This window comes from Salmo salar, chromosome 25 (genome assembly GCF_965601325.2).
Source record: "Salmo salar chromosome 25, fSalSal1, whole genome shotgun sequence".
Taxonomy (NCBI): Eukaryota; Metazoa; Chordata; class Actinopteri; order Salmoniformes; family Salmonidae; genus Salmo; species Salmo salar.
Window position 1 is genome coordinate 10,475,685 of NC_138315.1, and position 16,413 is coordinate 10,492,097.

At 42.4% G+C, this 16,413-nt stretch overlaps 1 protein-coding gene across 7 annotated transcripts in view; it reads right to left on the bottom strand.

Moving 5' to 3' along the window:
* Nucleotides 1–283: 283 nt before the first annotated feature.
* The window catches only part of LOC106586125 (double-stranded RNA-specific editase 1), a 202,036-nt gene continuing 185,906 nt past the window's right edge, over nucleotides 284–16,413 (bottom strand). For all 7 annotated transcript variants that reach the window (XM_045707803.2, XM_082968871.1, XM_082968872.1 and 4 more), the window contains 3 exons: nucleotides 15,951–16,132; nucleotides 5,373–5,551; nucleotides 284–5,146 (listed from right to left, as the gene is read on the bottom strand). In XM_045707803.2, coding sequence (XP_045563759.2) covers nucleotides 4,970–5,146; nucleotides 5,373–5,551; nucleotides 15,951–16,132 — 538 coding nt within the window. In that variant the 3' untranslated portion in view covers nucleotides 284–4,969. The remainder of the gene's footprint in view (nucleotides 5,147–5,372; nucleotides 5,552–15,950; nucleotides 16,133–16,413) is intronic.

Sequence of the window (16,413 nt, forward strand, 5' to 3'; positions counted from 1 at the left end):
TGAATTTATTTCAATTCACTGATTTCCTCGAACTGTAACTCAGTCAAATCTTTGAAATTGTTGCATGTTGCATTTATTTTTTTTGGTTCATTATATATAACTTTATTTTAGATCTGGTGTAGTTTCAACTCTGTGGGCTGGTGGCGAAAGATTAAGGTTAGATGGGAAGCTGCTTGCTGATAAGGATTCTGTGTGTTTCGTGTGCTCAATACTTTCTGCACAACAACAGTATACAACTTTACACACACATACACATCATAAAGAATGACAACCTCTGCGAAAGTAAACTAAGGTCTCCTTTATTATTATTTTTCTTCATTTTATATATCTATTTATCTGTTTTTTTCTACAAAGGAGTCCATTAAAAGTATGTCTTCATGCTTTAGGTGCAGCTTCAGTGTGGGAGCACATGCAAGATGGGGGTCCAGGTGGAGATTACACAGCGGATGTGGGGTGAGAGGAGAAGTCCTCTGACCACCCCAAGTGGACCACACCGGGACCACTGAACAGTCATCAAATAATCACAAGGCGGTCAGGACGGCCGACCGAATGGGGATTACAGACCGCTGGGATCGCTCGGTTATAGGGAAGCAGTTCAGTTTCTTGCAAATAGTTCCGACCTGTCCATTTTGGGGGACGGTTTGTGTCATGACATCATCGATTGACATCTTCAGTGCAGCCCAAAAAATAAGAACCATACTATAGAGAAGCAGGCAGGCTTAAAAAAAAAGTTTCAAACAGTCAGTTTTTAAAGAGAGCACAACGAAGGGGGAAACAGAGGGGGAGAGGAACCTTTCTTTCTGGTCCCGTTCCTCCTGGGGCCTCATTAAAGGGGGTGTTGGGGGACATATTGCTCATGACCTGGATCTTTTCGTGGAGGGGGGGGGGGTGTGAGGTAAAGAGGCCTTTCAGAGACGATTCAAAACATACATGTGTATCACAAGGACACAGCGACACAGGACATTTGACTTTGCTCAACAATTAGTAGCACATCTCTGGCCATTGCAGTGACGGAACAGGACTAGCATTTTTTATTAAAGGCCCAGTACAGTCAAAAACATGTTTTTTCTATGTATTTCCACATTGAGGTTGGAATAATACTGTGAAATTGTGAAAATGCCCATTAAGTATTAGAGCGGTTTAATTAAAAAGACTGCCTACAATTTCTGCCTGTTTTGGTGTGATGGAGGTTTGGCCTGCCTGGTGATGTCAACAGGCGGCAAGTTAGTTAATAGACCAATAAGAGAGTTCCAAACCTCTCTGCCAATAACAGCTAGTTTTCCCCGCACCACTCAGACCACTCCCAGACAGTCCTAGCAAAATTCTTGCTTAAGAAACTGCTCTTTTGCTAATACTCTATTTTTGTTTCTTTTTGACCAATTTAATTGAAAACAACCACAGTAAGGTACTTAATTGTTACCCAGAAATTATTTGATTTTGAGATTTAAAAAAAAGGCTGCATTGGACCTTTAAGAGTTAAAATGAAAGACAAAAACAAATCAAATACATCCCCGCAGTTTCATGGAGGGAGAACAAGAACTAAACAGTGAAGGAAGAATAGTTGCACAGGCATCACATTTTTAACCAGTATAATGCTATACGCATAATTTCCATAGCAATATAACAGAGGTTCACAATAATAACACCTTGCTAATCAACAGCTACAGAAATACTGAAAGAGCCCAACAAGTAAGATTCCATAACAAAGCTGGAATACAACAGAATACAACCCATCATTTTATACAAATAAAAAAATACATTGATAAAATGAAAGTACAAAAACATTGCAATATTATACCAAAGCAATTGGTGTGTGCGAAACACATTTTAAAAAATGTTTCCCCCTTTCTTTGTTGTTGCTCAAAGAAAATTGTGAGAAAAACACACAAGGACATCATCTTTGGTGCAGATTCCACAGCAATCTCTAATGTCCTGTTGCCATGACATTTATCGAGCAGTGTCACATAATCTCCTTACTCTAGACATACACTATATATACACAAAAGTATGTGGACACCACTTCAAATTACTGGATTCGGACTATTTCAGCCAAACCAGTTCCTTACAGGTGTATAAAATTGAGCACACAGCCATGCATTCTCAATAGACAAACATTGGCAGTAGAATGGCCTTACTGAAGAGCTCAGTGACTTTCAACGTGGCACCGTCATAGCATGCCACCTTTCAAACATGTCAGTTCGTCAAATTTCTTCCCTGCTAGAGCTGCCCCGATCAACTGTAAGTGCTGTCATTGTGAAGTGGAAATATCTGAGCAACAACAACCGCGAAGTGGTAGGCCACACAAGCTCACAGAATGGGACTATCCTCGGTTACAACACTCACTACCACGTTCCAAACTGCCTCTAGAAACAACGTCAGCACAATAACTGTTCCTCAGGAGCTTCATGAAATGGGTTTCCATGGCCGAGCAGCCTAACATCACCATGCGCAACACCAAGCGTCAGATGGAGTGGTGTAAAGCTCGCCACCATTGGACTGGAGCAGTGAAAACGCGTTCTCTGGAGTGATGAATCACGCTTCACCATCTACCAGTCCGATGAACAAATCTGGGTTTGGCGGATGCCAGGAGTACGCTACCTTCCCCAATGCATAGTGCCAACTGTAAAGTTTGATGAAGGAGGAATAATGGTCTGGGGCTGTTTTTCATGGTTCAGGCTAGGTCCTTTAGTTCCAGACTTCCAGTGAAGGGAAATCTTAACGCTACAGCATACAATGACAATACAGATGAGTCTGTGCTTCCAACTTTGTGGCAATTTGGGGAAGGCCCTTTGCTGTTTCAGTATGACAATACCCCCATGCACAAAGCGAGGTACATACAGAAATGGTTTGTTGAGATCGGTATGGAAGAACTTGACTGGCCTGCACAGATCCTTGACCTCAACCCCATCAAACACCTTTGGGCTGAATTGGAACGCCGACTGCGAGCCAGGTCTAACCGCCCAACATCAGTGCCCAACCTCACTAACGCTCTTGTGGCTGAATGGAAGCAAGTCCCTGCAGCAATGTTCCAACATCTAGTTGAAAGCCTTCCCAGAAGAGTGGAGGCTGTTATAGCAGCAAAGAGGGGACCAACTCCATATTAATGCCCATGATTTTGAAATGAGATGTTCGCCGAGCAGTTGTCCACATACTTTTGGTCATGTAGTGTACATACAACACACACACTGCTGGGACTCCAAGCACCTTCCCCTGCTGTTTTGAACCAAATATATCAGATATAAAAATACACCAACTTAAAGAATACCTCATAATAATCATTCCTTTGCAGTACGTCTGTTTACATTGTGGTTTGTCACTGGCCATGTACAATGCTGATATTAGAGGTATATGACCAGCCTATAAGGGAGAGCACACAGATAATACATTAGAAAGTTGTCATTACTGGCATCCAGAGTTTATCATGTTGTAGAAATAGTTGAAATAGAAAAGATGAACACATGGGAGAGGGTGGGGAAGAGGGCTTACAGAATACCCAGGTATATGGACCAATAGGACTTGGATTGAGAAAACACGGATTGGTCATTGAGTGGGTGGGTGGTACCAAACTCAACTTTGTAAAATCTCTCATGCGTTTCTTTGTGTTCTCTTGGAAGTTTACTCACACAATGAGCAATTAACAATCGTGTTGCTTACAAGAGTTATTTAAATGATGACATAAGCTCTTGGAGACATGCATTTCCTATGAATTACATGACATATGGCCTACTTTACACCTTCATAACAACCCCAGACTGACATAAGATGTGTTATGTCACCAGACTTGTATTGTGTGGCATGACCATGACATATCAATCCGAGGTTGTTGACATAAGCATTTATAAATGCCCAGGGCATGGATGCATAATGTCCACGAGGATCATGCTTATGAAGAAGGTGTAATGTAGCTCCTATGCAGTGTCATTGATAGAAGTACTGAATTCCTGTCATTATTCAGTTACAGTGTAATCCATCTCTCAAACACAAAAAGTCCAAAGTTGCAATACTAAAAACTAAGCCCCCTCCAGGAAACAAAACAAACACATTAAAGAGAGAAACATGATTCAAAGCTCCATGTGCAGAAAAAAAATTCACTCGAGCAGATCCTGGTGGTTCTCTACCTAATCAACTTGCAGAACTCTGACACCATTCCCATGCAAAGCCATGGCTTACTTCAATAAGAAAAAACGTGCAGCACGTCCACAACTCTCCTCAACCCCCCAGGTCAATGGACTCAGGGGGAATCCTCGACAGCCTCCACCAGGGCCCAATGTTCAAGTATGGAATGGGAATGTATTGAATGACCAAAAATGTCAACAAATAAATAAATAGATGTAAAAGGTTCAAAAGAAAAGATTTCAAATGAATAATGATTGAATGACTGTAACCAACATTTTGGATTTGTATTTAGCATAATATCATATGTGCTTATAATAAAGGGGCTATATTGTAATGAAATAAGACATTAAAAGGGGAAATCCTACAATAGGTTAAAGATACCATGAAGTCACATGGCATTTGGGTTTATACTAGTGTAATTACATTTAACTGAATAGTAGAAAGAGAATCTTTGTACATTCTACATTCTGGTTACAGAAATACATATATAGTAACTACATGGTATATGGACAACTTCATGTAAAGTTTTGCAAATAAAACAACAATGACTAAAAAGGATTCCCGTTAAAAATGGCAAGACTTCATGATTAGATGGGCAGATTGAACGAGCAGAGTGACTGGGACGGCGGGAGGTGGCCAGGACCACATGCATTATTTCTCACAAACACTCAGACAGACATACACACACGCATGCACGAGGCACACGCACGCAGGCACACACAAACGCACGCACACATGCACACACAGACACAAAGTCTCAGTGGCTGGTAGTTTCGAAGAGCCTCTTTCTCAGGCCTAAAGAAGGGGTTGGGGTGCAGTGGGTTGGGTTAGGAGGTTCCCCCTAACCCCCTAATCAGGAGTTGAGGGAGAACTGGTCCTGCTCGATGGGCTTCTTCACCCAGGCCCCCAGGCCCGACTTGTGGAAGACCTTGATGAGCGTCTGCTTGGCGTTGTGGTACTCCACCGCCGCCTGCTTGGCGTCGTGGTACGAGCTGGGCTTGGACACCTTGATCCTCAGTGTGGATGACAGCTGGGGTGGGGAAGGGGAGCAAACAGATGTTGAGATAAGAAGACTACTTTGAATCAAATATTGAGGAGTGACTTGTACAGTGTTTAAACATACGACTTGATCTGTGTTTCAGCTGGTGTTAATGTGTTGTGCTGCTCACACCGTCTGTGTGCAGTGCTGATTGTCATAAACACTTAGATGCCTTGACAAGAAGAGACATTCTGGTGTGTGTCGGACCATTCTGTACCTTGGAATGCAGGCGAACCCAGCGGCTGTAGAGGGCGTGCTTGCAAAGGCGCGAGGCGCGCCCCATGTCGTCTTTGCCCGTGGTAGCGTTAATGACCTCCAGCGCCTGGTCGCCCACCGCCCAGTTCACGCTGAAATTGGGTGCCTTGCCCGGCTGCCTCGCCTCCGCGTTGCTGATGCCTGGAATCACAAATAGAACCATAGAGTGAGTGGCCAACTCCACTTTATAACAGTAAGCATACAAGTCTGAGCCACTGGGAATCGAATACAGGACATGATGAGCCTGGGAATTAGCTGTGAAAGCGGTAGCTAACTCCCTTTCTAAAGACAAGCACGTCTGACCAAGTGGGAAACATACATAGGACTGGGCATGCGACTCATGCCCGTGTTATCTCTCTGATCTCAAGCCTAGGCATTAGCGCTAAAGGAAACATGAGTCTTCAGGTTTCAGTGAAAGCTTCTCATCGTGTGAGCGTGGTGAACTCAAGCATTTACTACATAAGCGAGGGCATGAAGGGTCAGAGACGTATAACCTTTGCCCTAGCAGCATCCGTCAGAGATGGTAGTCAAAAAACAGGATGAAGCTTCTTCAACTCTACCACAGGACATGTGCTCCTCCAAGCAGGGGCCTAGAGGGGAGATGGATGGGAGGGATAAAAACCTATTTCAGTGGAAGGTGTTAAACTACTTGGTTCCTTTCTCTTCTGCAGTGTACTGGGCTGCCTGCTGACTGATTGGCTGGAAGATTAGGAAGACTAGAACCCCTAGACTTAGTGAGTCCAGTGTTAAAAGTAGGTTGTCTCGTTGGTTCCGTAACAGTAACCCTCACCCTTCCTTAGCCCCTACCCTGACAATAGGTGTAGGAATTTTTCTGGGCAGTAGGAGAGAAGGGGGAACACATTATTTTATCTGTATATGCTATAGAACGCGAGTACACTGCAACGTATCTCAGGTTTCAAATGCCACAAAACAACATTATGAAGGGCTATATAATGAAATATCATGACAGGAAAAGTATCTAAATAGACTTGACCTTAAAACAAATCAGCTGCATGGATTCCACCGATTTGGCAGAAAGGGAATCAAGTTATTTAAATTCACAGAGGAAAGGTAAGCAAATTTCACCCCAGATGACAAGTGAAGTGTTTCAATGAGACAACGGTAGGGGACCCATCTACAGTGCATTCGGAAAGTATTCAGACCCCTTAATTTTTTCCACATTTTGTTACGTTACAACATTATTCTAAAATGGATTAAATATTTTTCTCCTCAGTCAACACACAATACCCCAAGATGACAAAGCGAAAACAGGTTTAGAAATGTAAGCAAATTTATAAAACATAAAATAAAAAAATCCTTATTTACATAAGTATTCAGACCCTTTGCTTTGAGACTCAAAACTGAGCTCCGGTGCATCCTGTTTCCATTGATCATTGTTGAGGTGTTTATACAACTTGATAGTCCATCTGTGGTAAATTCAATTGATTGGACATGATTTGGAAAAGCACAGACCTGTAGAATATATGGTCCAACAGTTGACAGTGCATGTCAGAGAAAAAACCAAGCCATGATGTCGAAGGAATTATCGGTAGAGCTCCTAGACAGGATTGTGTCGAGGCACAGATCTGTGGAAGGGTACCAAAAAATGTCTGCAGCATTGAAGCTCCTCAAGAACACAGTGGCCTCCATCATTCTTAAATGGAAGAAGTTTGGAACCACAAATTCTCTTCCTTGAGCTGGCTACCGGGCCAAATCAGGGGAGAAGGGCCTTGGTCAGGGAGCTGACCAAGAACCTGATGGTCTCTCTGACAGAGCTCCAGAGTTCCTCTGTGGAGATGGGAGAAACTTCCAGAAGGACAACCATCTCTGCAGCACTCCACCAATCAGGCCTTTATGGTAGAGTGGCAAGACGGAAACCCCTCCTCAGTAAAAGGCACATGACAGGCCGCTTGGATTTTGCCAAAAGGCACCTAAAGGACTCTGACTGTGAGAAACAAGATTCCTGAATGTCAAGCATCATGTCTGGAGGAAACTTGGCACCAATCCCTACGGTGAAGCATGGTGGTGGTACGGACTGGGAGACTCGTCAGGATTGAGGGAAAGATGAATGGAGCAAAGTACATAGAGATCCTTGATGAAAACCTGCTCCATTGCGCACAGGACCTCAGACTGGGGTGAAGGTTCACCTTCCAACAAGACAACAACCCTAAGCACACAGCCTAGGCAACGCAGGAGTGGCTTCGGGACAAGTCTCTGAATGTCCTTGAGTGGCTCAGCCAGAGCCCGGACTTGAACCCAATCGAACATCTCTGGAGAGACCAGAAAATAGCTGTGCAGCGACACTCCCCATCCAACCTGACAAGAGCTTGAGAGGATCTGCAGAGAAGAATGGGAGAAACTCCCCAAATACAAGTGTGCCATGCTTGTAGCGTCATACCCAAGAAGACTTGAGGCTGTAATCCCTGCCAAAGGTGCTTCAACAAAGTTCTGAGTAAAGGGTCTGAATAATTATGTAAATGTGAAGTTTTTTATTTTGAATACATTTGCAGAAATTTCTAACCTGTTTTTGCTTTGTCATTATGGGGTAATGTGTGTAGATTGAGGGAAAAAATGATGTAATCAATTTTAGAATAAGGCTGTTACTTAAGAAAATGTGGAAAAAGTCAAGGGGTCTGAATACTTTCTGAATGCACGGTATTGGGTAACGAAATCAGACTTTTTGGATACAATGTTAGCTAATGATATGTTAAGAGGAAGACCCCACTGAACGATTCAGAACATGAATAATCATATTTGTCTTTGTATTTTATAACATAAGGAAGTGAACTTTCATTACCTAACTGCATTGTCACCCACTCTGGGTAGAGTGACACACTACAGCTGAAGTCGGAAGTTTACATACACTTAGGTTTGAGTCATTAAAACTCGTTTTTCAATCACTCCACAAATTTCTTGTTAACAAACTATGTTTTTGGCAAGTCGGTTAGGACATCTACTTTGTGCATGACACAAGTCATTTTTCCAACAATTGTTCACAGACAGATTACTTCACTTATAGTTCACTATATCACAATTCCAGTTGGTCAGAAGTTCACATACACTAAGTTGACTGTGCCTTTAAACAGCTTGGAAAATTCCAGAAAATTATGTCATGGCTTTAGAAGCTTTTGATAGGCTAATTGACATCATTAGAGTCAATTGGAGGTATACCTGTGGATGTATTTCAAGGCCTACCTTCAAACTCAGTGCCTCTTTGCTTGACATCATGGGAAAATCTAAAGAAATCAGCCAAGACATTCTTAGGAATAATTTCCAAACGCCTGAAGGTACCACGATCATCTGTACAAACAAGAGTACGCAAGTATAAACACCATGGGACCACACAGCCGTCATACCCCTCAGGAAGGAGACGCGTTCTGTCTCCTGGAAATGAACGTGCTTTGGTGCGAAAAGTGCAAATCAATCCCAGAACAACAGTAAAGGACCTTGTGAAGATGCTGGAGGAAACAGGTATAAAAGTATCTATATCCACAGTAAAACGAGTCCTATATCGACATAACCTGAAAGGCCGCTAAGCAAGGAAGAAACTACTGCTCCAAAACCACCATAAAAAAGCCAGACTATGGTTTGCAACTGCACATGGGGACAAAGATCGTACTTTTTGGAGAAATGTCGTCTGGTCTTATGAAACAAAAATATAACTGTTTGGCCATAATGACCATTGTTATGTTTGGAGGAGAAAGGGGGATGCTTGCAAGCCGAAGAACACCATCCCAACCGTGAATCACGGGGGTGGCATCATCATGTTGTGGGGGTGCTTTGCTGCTGGAGGGACTGGTGCGCTTCACAAAAGAGATGGCATCATGAGGATGGAAAATTATGTGGATATATTGAAGCAACATCTCAAGACATCAGTCAGGAAGTTAAAGCTTGGTCGCAAATGGGAGGAGGCCTAAAAACTTGACTCAGTTACACCAGCTCTGTCAGGAGGAATGGGCCAAAATTCACCAAACTTATTGTGGGAAGCTTGTGGAAGGCTCCCGAAACGTTTCACCCAAATTAAACAATTTAAAAGGGCAATGCTACCAAATATCAATCAATCAAATTGATTTATAAAGCCCTTCTTACATCAGCTGATGTCACAAAGTGCTGTACAGAAACCCAGCCTAAAACCCCAAACAGCAAGCAATGCAGGTGTGGAAGCACGGTGGCTAGGAAAAACTCCATGGAAAGACCAGAACCTAGGAAGAAACCTAGAGAGGAACCAGGCTATGAGGGGTGGCCAGTACTAATTGAGTTTATGTCAACTTCGGACCCACTGGGATTGTGATGAAAGAAATAAAAGCTGAAATAAATAATTCTCTCTACTATTATTCTGACATTTCACATTCTTAAAATAAAGTGGTGATCCTAACTGACCTAAGACAGGGAATTTTTACTAGGATTAAATGTCAGGAATTGTGAAAAACTGAGTTTAAATGTATTTGGCTAAAGTGTATGTAAACTTCCGACTTCAACTGTATCTATTGATTAGATAATCTCCTAAATGTTATTTCTCTCTCTCTACTGGGTCTGCATTGGTCCTTATGGGCAAATCAGTTATAATTACACATACCCGAGACTAGCGGCATAGCCACTGATCTCAGGCCTACCCAATAATTGTCCCAGAAATTATTCAATACAAATTGTTTTATTTTATTACATTTTTAAAAGAAACGCATGTGAGATTTATTTTCTATGGATAATTTTATAATGTAACAAAGAAATAGTCCATCTCAATCAAGTTGGCTTCCAACTATTGGTTCCATTTTTTTTTCACACATTTTTACATTTACATTTTAGTCATTTAGCAGACGCTCTTATCCAGAGCGACTTACAGTAGTGAATGCATACATTTCATTTTCATTTCATACAATTTTTTTTTTTTTTTTTTTCTCTTTTTGTACTTGGCCCCCCGTGGGAATCGAACCCACAACCCTGGCGTTGCAAACACCATGCTCTACCAACTGAGCTACGGGGAAGGCTTACACTGTGGTTTACCTCAACAACCTGGCAACGTCATATGGCTAAACTTTGTAACGCTAGGTTACTCGAATTGACTCACCAGCTAAGGTAATTTAGTAGTTCTAGCAATGGCAAACCAAATGTCGATTGCTACTGTATTTTTTATATATTTTTTAAACATCTGAAGGAGTAGGAGTGCCTGCCATAAAATAATTTGGATCAATCTACCGATAGCTTCCAGAATGAGACATTAACAGCTGGTGTCAGGAAAGAAACAACTGCAATCGCCATCACAACTGCCAATGCCACGTTGAGCCAGGCATGCTTGCCTACCCCATTGTCTCCTCTCGTTCTTGATGCTGCGGGCTGGGGTGAACCTGCAGTAGGTCCAACGACAGTTTTGTCTGCCGTTGATGAACCAGCCTGTCAACCTGGGGCAAATGTTGAATTCAGATTCATACAAGATGGATTTATAAACTGTAAACTCACAAGAAATGCTTGCTGCAAACACGAGAATAGCAAATTACATGCTAGTGCCCTTGCAAAATTTGAATCCTACAAGGCGACCCATGGGACGTCGTGGGACTGTGTTGAACCAAATGCATGGTGATGCAAACATGGATGTTATAGAAAGAAACCGTGCACATGTTAAAGTGGTCATAGATATTGTTCTAATGTGTGCACAGCAGGATATTCCACTCAGAGGGCATAGAGAAACCGAAGAGAATCAACAGAGGTAACTTGTTTGAAATCTTCAATTTCATCTCAAAGTATACAAAAACAAGCTTAAATGAGCTACCTCGCAATGCCACGCTTATTAGCCCCGAAATTCAGAACGAGTTGATGGAGTGTGCAGCATCATTGTTACTGTGGAGGATAAAAGATTAAGTTCATTCTGCGCCTTCCACGTATTTTGCCATACTAGCAGATTAATATAAAGATCAATCTAAATGAGAACTTATTGCTGTGTGCATCCGATACATTCATGCTGGAATGATTAAAGAAAGAGCTGTTGGGTTTATGGAAAGCGTGGATTTGTCTGCACAATGAATTTCTCGGAAAATACTTGAAGTGTTGCAACCCCTGGAGTTGGATCCCACTCTGTGCGTGGGTTTTTGTTTCGATGGCGCTTCAGTCATGTCAGGGAACAGAGGGGTACATGTCCTACTAAAGCAAACATTTAAGCAAGCGGTATATGTGCATTGCAACTCCCACCGTCCCGTCTGAATTTGGTTCTGTGCACCGGGGCAAAAGTGTCGGGACTGCTAGATGTCATTTTAGAGGTTCTTGCAGAGTTTTCAGATGCTTGTGGACAAACCAAATTAGAAGCCGATGCCCTTTTACAACAAATCCAGAACAATACGTTTTTATTTCTGTATGTCACGTTTAGTAAATAGTTTGACACTAGTGGTTTTGCTGCGAAGGGATTACAAAGCTCTACGTCATCTGTGACGGACTGTATTGGTTTAAAAAAAAGCAGCTTTTCTACGTTCAGAGACAGCTTGAGAACTTTATCAAAGTCTCCCTGACTTAATTGAAGAAATGATTAAGCATGATATTAGTAATTGGGATGTGAGCGCATCACAGCAAAGAAAACTGCCTGTAAAATTGGCAGCCAGTGTAGTCACAACTTCATTAGGGAAAACATCCAGCATCAAGAGTGACTGTGACCTGAGGCAACTTTGGAACAAAATTCTAGACAGACAGATTACTGAGTTGAACTCAAGATTTCAAGAAGACACATACGGGATCATGCAAGCGGCAGTCTCCTTTTCCAAAGAATCCCAAACCTGCGGCCTTAAAGAGCAGCTGAAGACCACATGCGATCATTATGCAATATCAATTGAGGATGCTGAATCCACTGTTTTAATTCAGCAGTTGATGTCGAAAAATGAACATGGGAAAGAGTGACTTTTCCTCCATAATGAGTGTACTTGACAGCTGCCCTGATGATATTTTCCTTAATATAACATCTCTGTTAAGGATCATTGTCACACTTCCAATGACATCATGCAGTGTGGAGACTTTTCTCAACAACAACTAGTATAAAAAAAAATTGTCTTCGCACATCAATGACAAGCGCCCGGCTGAACCACTTCAGTTTGCTGTCTTTTGAGCATGAACTGACAGATACATTGGATTATGATGAAATCATCACCATATTCAACTCAAAGCCTTGCCGTCTGCGCCTTGGGATGTAGGTCACGCCTTATGATACGTCTACTGAAGGTAAGGTACCATTTTATAGTACTACTGCCCACCGTGGTAGAAATTGTAACATCAAATATAGGCTTGTTTGCCCATCGAGATTAAAGTGCATCTGAAGATGAGTTTTATGCTGGCAACTGGTCTGAAGTTACTGTCTTATTTTAATATGCTGGGATAGGTAATTATTTGTATATGTAACAAGGTTGCTCCAAGTACAATGTACTAGTATAAAATTATTGTATTACGAAATAATATATGGTGCACGTCGCAAAATAAATTAAGTAGAAAAAATGCCTATCCAAATTTTTATAGGCCTATCCCCCCAAAAATACTGGCTACGCCCCTGCCCGAGGCCATCATATCAGATACAATTTTTTTTCCTAAACTTTTTTCAGGGCAGGCTTCATGTTTCCGGGTTAAGCGAGTGGTTTGTCAAGAAGCAATTTTTCTCCCCTTTTTCTCCCCAATTTCGTGATATCCAATTGGTAGTTAGTCTTGTTCAATTGCTACAACTCCCATCCGGAGAGAGCCATTCTTGAACACACTGCTCGCTTAACCCAGAAGCCAGCTGCACCAATGTGTCAGAGCAAACACCGTACAACTGGCGATTGAACTCAGCGTGCATGCGCCTTGCCCGCCACAAGGAGTCGCTAGAGCGCGATGGGACAAGGACATGCCGGCCAAACCCTCCCCTAACCCGGCCGACACTGGGACAATTGTGCGACACCTCATGGGTCTCCCGGACATTACCCTGATCCCTCCCACTAATTGGGCAGCTTTTGCAAATTTGTTGTTGTCTGAGTGAGGGAAATGCTGTAAATTAAGAGGACTATGTATTTTGAAAAATGAGACATTGAGAATTATAATAAATACAGCTGATGTCATACAAGCAAGCCAAACACCCGTGAGTCCAAATGTGCACTTCACATTTCCACATCATAAAACTCATGTCATATACAGTGTCCAAGTTTATGATCACTATGTTTGATGTATAGTTACAAGATGACATGTAGTCATACCCTGGGTTGTTCTGAACAGAATGAGCCTGTCACCTGAACGCACTCATGACAGCATTCTATGTGCACCAAAATTATACAGAACAAAAATATAAACGCAACACGTAAAGTGTTGGTCCCATGTTTCATGAGCTGAAATAAAAGATCCCAGAAATATTTCAAACGCACAAAAAGCGTATTTCTCTCAAATGTTTTGCAGAAATGTGTTTACAACTCTGTTAGTGAACATTTGTCCTTTGCCAAGATAATCCATCTACCTGAAAGGTGTGGCATATCAAGAAGCTGATTATTACACAGGTGCACCTTGTGCTAATGACAATAAAAGACCACTCTGTGCAGTTTTGTCACACAACACAGATGTCTCAAGTTGAGGGAGTGTGCAATTGGCATGCTGACTGCAGGAATGTCCACCAGAGCTGTTGCCATAGAATTTAATGTTACTTTCTCTACCATAAGCCGCCTCCAACGTCGTTTTAGAGAATTTGACAGTACACCCAACCGGCCTCACAACCGCAGACCAGGTGTAACCACACCAGCCCAGGACCTCCACATCCCGCAGGTGAAGAAGCCGGATCATCTGAGATCAGCCACCCGGACAGCTGATGAAACTGGAGGAGTACTTCTGAAAAACTAATTCTGATTGGCTAGGCCTTGCTTGACACTAGGTGGGCCAGTCTCCCAAGTGGGTGGGCATATGCCCACCAATGGCTGCGCCCCTGTCAAGTCATGTGAAATCCATAGATTAGGGCCTAATGAATATTAGGTGGGCATATGCCCACCCACTTGGGAGACAGGCCCACCCAGTGTCGAGCAAGGCCTTATATTTCCTTATATGAACTGTAACTCAGTAAAATTGTTTAAATTGTTGCACGTTGCATTTATATTTTTGTTCAGTATGTGATCGGCTTCCCTGAATAGCATTGTGAAAGCCTAACACTGTAATATCGTATTTTATAACTTAGCTGATCATGTTGGCAATAGAAGAAGCTGTCAAATGATGCCCACCTGACCCAGATTGCGATTTCTAATTGACCGTTTTTTTATACTGGGTAAACAACAACAGTAAGTGTGTTATGACAGGGATGCAGGGTCTTGTTTAAAAAAAATATATAATACACATCTACTTGCTCCATTTCCTCAACGAGAGCAAGCACCTTACAGTTGAAGACTCTCCTTTGAGTCAAGAAGTCATTCAAATAACTAAGGAACGACACACACTTTGGAGAAGAGTATGGCCAGTTAGTCCTCTCACTCAAACCCTTGTCATTTTAATGTCTTATGTTGCAACTACCGCAGATTTTCCAGGAATATTCTTATCATGTTACTGAATGTATCCAGAGTATTTTCAGATTTCAGATTTCGTTATCAACAAACGTGGCAAAAAGTACAGTAAATGTAAAACGTACATAAAATCAGTCCTCTGTCAGGTAAACTGCTGTTCTCACCTTTTGGTCTAATCATTTCCCCATCGTCTCCAAACTGTTCCCTTTCAATTGCTACCATGGTTATGCATATGCTTTTCATATTACTTCTGTAAGAAACATTTCCATTTAGCCCTATCCATGTAGGCCAATTCCCATGAGTGTAAAGGGTTAACTAGTCTACCTAAAAGATGTCAAGACTCTTATTAAACTAAATAGAATAGCAGGAAATGAGCTTCAAAACAGAACATTTCCTATTTCCCTAAATTTGAACAAAATCAAGCTGGTGGGGTATTTAATATAGGCTCTCTCAATATGGGAGCTCTGAGGAAAAAAGGTTGGGAACCTCTAATCATATCTAATCACAGGCCTTCCCTGTGGCTCAGTTGGTAGAGCATGGTGTTTGCAACGCCAGCATGGTGTGTGCAACGCCAGGGTTGTGGGTTCGATTCCCACCGGGGGCCAGTACAAAAAAGGAAAAAAATGCATGAAATGAAATGGATGCAATCACTACTGTAAGTCGCTCTGGGTAAGAGCGTCTGCTAAATGACTAAAATGTAAAATATCTGATTACCCATGGTCCTGCTGGGTCGAAACGTTGTAAATAAATATCACCTGGGAGCATGAGCAGCAGTGTGCGGCCTTTTCCTTTCTGTTTTCCTGCTGGGTATTTTCCATAGACATTTATACATGATTGGTGTTTACCCTTGTGCCTACTGTGGGGTTAGCCCACAGAGTCACAGTGTCCGGTTTTATTAGGCTTCAAAGGTAAAGTGTGAGGAAAAAGACAGAGGACAACTAGTCTGCTCCAAGCCACCTAAAAGCAGTGTTGAAAGTACTGGAGTGTTTGAATGTGTTTGCATGCGGTGCCACATGAGTTAGTGTAGTGTGTGTGTTCCTTGGCATGGTGTAAAGATGAAGGGTACTGACCACTCAGTAGAGGCCTGTTGAGGCTGAACTGTTGGGGCAGGTCCTCGATGTCGGCGATGCGCTGGTACATAGCCCGGGAGAGGTGGTCGGCGTGGTACAGGCTGCCCAGGATGATGCTGGAGAAGTAGATTGGCTCCGTGAAGTAGCTCATCAGAGAGCCCTGGATGCCCACCACGTTCCATCTGCAACAGAGGAGCACACACATTTAGTATGCACATGTACACAAATATGCATGCATACAAGTGCACACACACACGCACAAAAACACACAAACGCGTGCACACGTGCAAATGGATGCACACAACTTAGGAATGGGCACTGACTCTGAAATATCCAATTTTATTTATTTCACTCTACATTCGGTGTTGTTACATTAGCAGTGCCATCTCTCCCATCAATTTCCTTCCACACTCTCTATAAAGCGTTTATGCCAATTGCCTTGGAGAGAGACGACTTCAAAAAG